General features: G+C 48.0%; 1 protein-coding gene across 1 annotated transcript; it reads right to left on the reverse strand.

Annotated features, from left to right (window-relative positions):
* Positions 1 to 417: 417 nt before the first annotated feature.
* LOC107305240 (protein FLORAL ORGAN NUMBER2-like) lies at positions 418 to 1,000 on the reverse strand. The gene is made up of 3 exons (XM_015842227.1): positions 913 to 1,000; positions 682 to 758; positions 418 to 594 (listed from the first exon to the last, which is right to left on the reverse strand). The coding sequence occupies exons 1-3, from the start codon at positions 998 to 1,000 to the stop codon at positions 418 to 420; spliced, it is 342 nt and encodes a 113-aa protein (XP_015697713.1).
* Positions 1,001 to 2,190: the final 1,190 nt, after the last annotated feature.

Below are 2,190 nucleotides of genomic sequence, written 5' to 3' on the forward strand. Positions count from 1 at the left end.
GAGATCGATCGATCACAGGATCACACCACAATTCCTCCCCGTCCGCCTCCGTTTAATTATTTAACCTCCCGTCTCGTCGTGCAATCAAGCGCACATGTACTACACGATCACACACCAGAACCACACGTACGCGTACGTACACTACACAACAAGGGCCGCGTCACTGGAGCTCAACCAAAACATTGCGGTGCTAGCTACTCTGACATGTACCGAGTAGCTAGGATTATCTGAGAACGTACGGAAGCAAGTGCGACCAAAACAGTACGACGCCAACGATCAGCAGAAAGAAAGAATGCAGCGTGCAGCAGCGCAACAGGGCAGGGGCACCCATCGGCCGTTCGCCACGGTCGCATCGCATCGCATCGCATGCATGGGCGCGCAACGGACGCCCGGCCCGCCGGCCGGCCGGCCGGCAGGTCATGGGCCGATGCGCTCCTCTTCGTGCTCCGGCCGCCTCGGGCTGCCGTGGTGGTGCATCGGGTCCGGCCCGGCCGGCACCGACCGGAGCTCCACCGCCTCCGCCCCTCTCCTGGACGTCGACGGCCACGACGACCACGACGGCCTGCTGCTCTTCACGCCGCGCTTCTGCTCGGTTTGTACGTACGTACAAAAACAGCGTCAGCAATGCATCGTGCATGCAAGCTAAAGTAATGGTTTTAGAGATGAAAGAAAAATCTATACCTCTGCCACATGATCAGAAGAGATCGCCGGAGCTGGCCTCTGGTCACCACCAACCTCACCAGCGGCGAGGCCTGAAACTGAGTCCAAAGAGATTAACAAAAAAAAAAGGTGAGATAACATCTTACAAGGATGTTGCATGCATGCAAAACAAAGAGGATATGCAATGAGAGAGATCGAAGAAATGAAGAGAGAAAAAGGAAGGGTCGAAACTGAAGCTCCTACTGTACATACCAACACGTCCATGCACGGGAGAAAGCAGGGCAACAGCAACCAAGCACCACCATGCGACAACCACCAAGCACAAGAAGAGCCTGCCCATGGCAAGCTAGCTAACACAGCCACTTCTAGTAGTAATAGCTACTCAAAAAACCAGAGGGTAACAATATCGCAAAGAAACCTTAGAAACTGTTGTGTCTTTGGGATACAGACACACACACGCTGCACAGGTAGGATGATATTTATAGCTCAGGAGATTGCATTTGTAGCCTTGAAGGATGATGCTGAGGTTCAGATCCTTCGAAATGATAAAAGCTTTGCCATTTGAAGTATTTTTAGTAAAATAGATCTAAATACTAGGATAAGAAAATAACAACTCTGTATTTGACATTTGACAGTCTAGAGTAGCGAATTTCATCAAAAAGTGCATAGAAACGTAGACAACCTCTCACTTTTACAAAAAACACAACAACTTTTACGTACCTCTAAACACCAACTTATAAAAATATAATGCTAAAACTTCTAACATCGGTACTTTTGTCATTTTACATTTCTCATTTGTTAAAAATCTTGGGATAGTTACAGTGGGTCGTAGTACAAGCACTGGTAGTTCTCACTGCTGCCAGCAGAGCACACAGTACCAGTGGTTGAGTAAGCAGTACTGTACAGGTTTACAGTTAAGGCTTGACATGATGCACGGCCATCTCGTCGAGAACTTTTCTGGGAAAAGGGAGCCAAAGATTGTGTGGGGGAGCGGAGAGAGAGAGAGGAGATCTCCCCCGGATCCAGTACAAAACTACTACTATGATCGAATTGATTGCGTCGTTGGCTGGGCTGGGCTGGTCTCTCTTTGACGTGTGACGCGCACCGGCGATCGAGTCACGTATCGGTGCAAGTTGGGCTGCAGTGCAGTGCGGGCAGGAGTCCATGCATCTGCGCTCTGCAAACAAAAGTTAAGGGGAGAATCGAATCGTGTTACCAGGTTTAGCGGATCTCTTTACCTCTCTGGCCTTGCATGCAATGCATGCAACGTAACTGCTCCTTGAAACTTGGAACATCTTGTTTTGCCTCGACTCTAAGACTAGAAAAAAACAAACCCAGCCGACCCAGGAGATCATATTATCATATTATCCTAAAAATAGTTGATGTCGGGAAAATTTTTTCAACCAATTATTTATCCCATCACTCGAAATAGAGTATCATACAAACTTTAAATATGAATATTCCCTCTCCTCACTCCATATCTCAAGATCTAATCACAAGAGGATAGAGAGATAACAACATGAGAGTAGG

This window comes from Oryza brachyantha, chromosome 11 (assembly GCF_000231095.2).
Source record: "Oryza brachyantha chromosome 11, ObraRS2, whole genome shotgun sequence".
Taxonomy (NCBI): Eukaryota; Viridiplantae; Streptophyta; class Magnoliopsida; order Poales; family Poaceae; genus Oryza; species Oryza brachyantha.

What these genes read in the sequence shown, in the direction of transcription:
- LOC107305240 (XM_015842227.1), bottom strand. Translation starts at nt 1,000, where the DNA reads ATGGGCAGGCTCTTCTTGTGCTTGGTGGTTGTCGCATGGTGGTGCTTG. An exon ending in TCCCGTGCATGGACGTGTTG is followed by an intron (nt 759 to 912) that starts GTATGTACAGTA and finishes CTTTGGACTCAG; the next exon opens with TTTCAGGCCTCGCCGCTGGT. An exon ending in CTTCTGATCATGTGGCAGAG is followed by an intron (nt 595 to 681) that starts GTATAGATTTTT and finishes ACGTACGTACAA; the next exon opens with ACCGAGCAGAAGCGCGGCGT.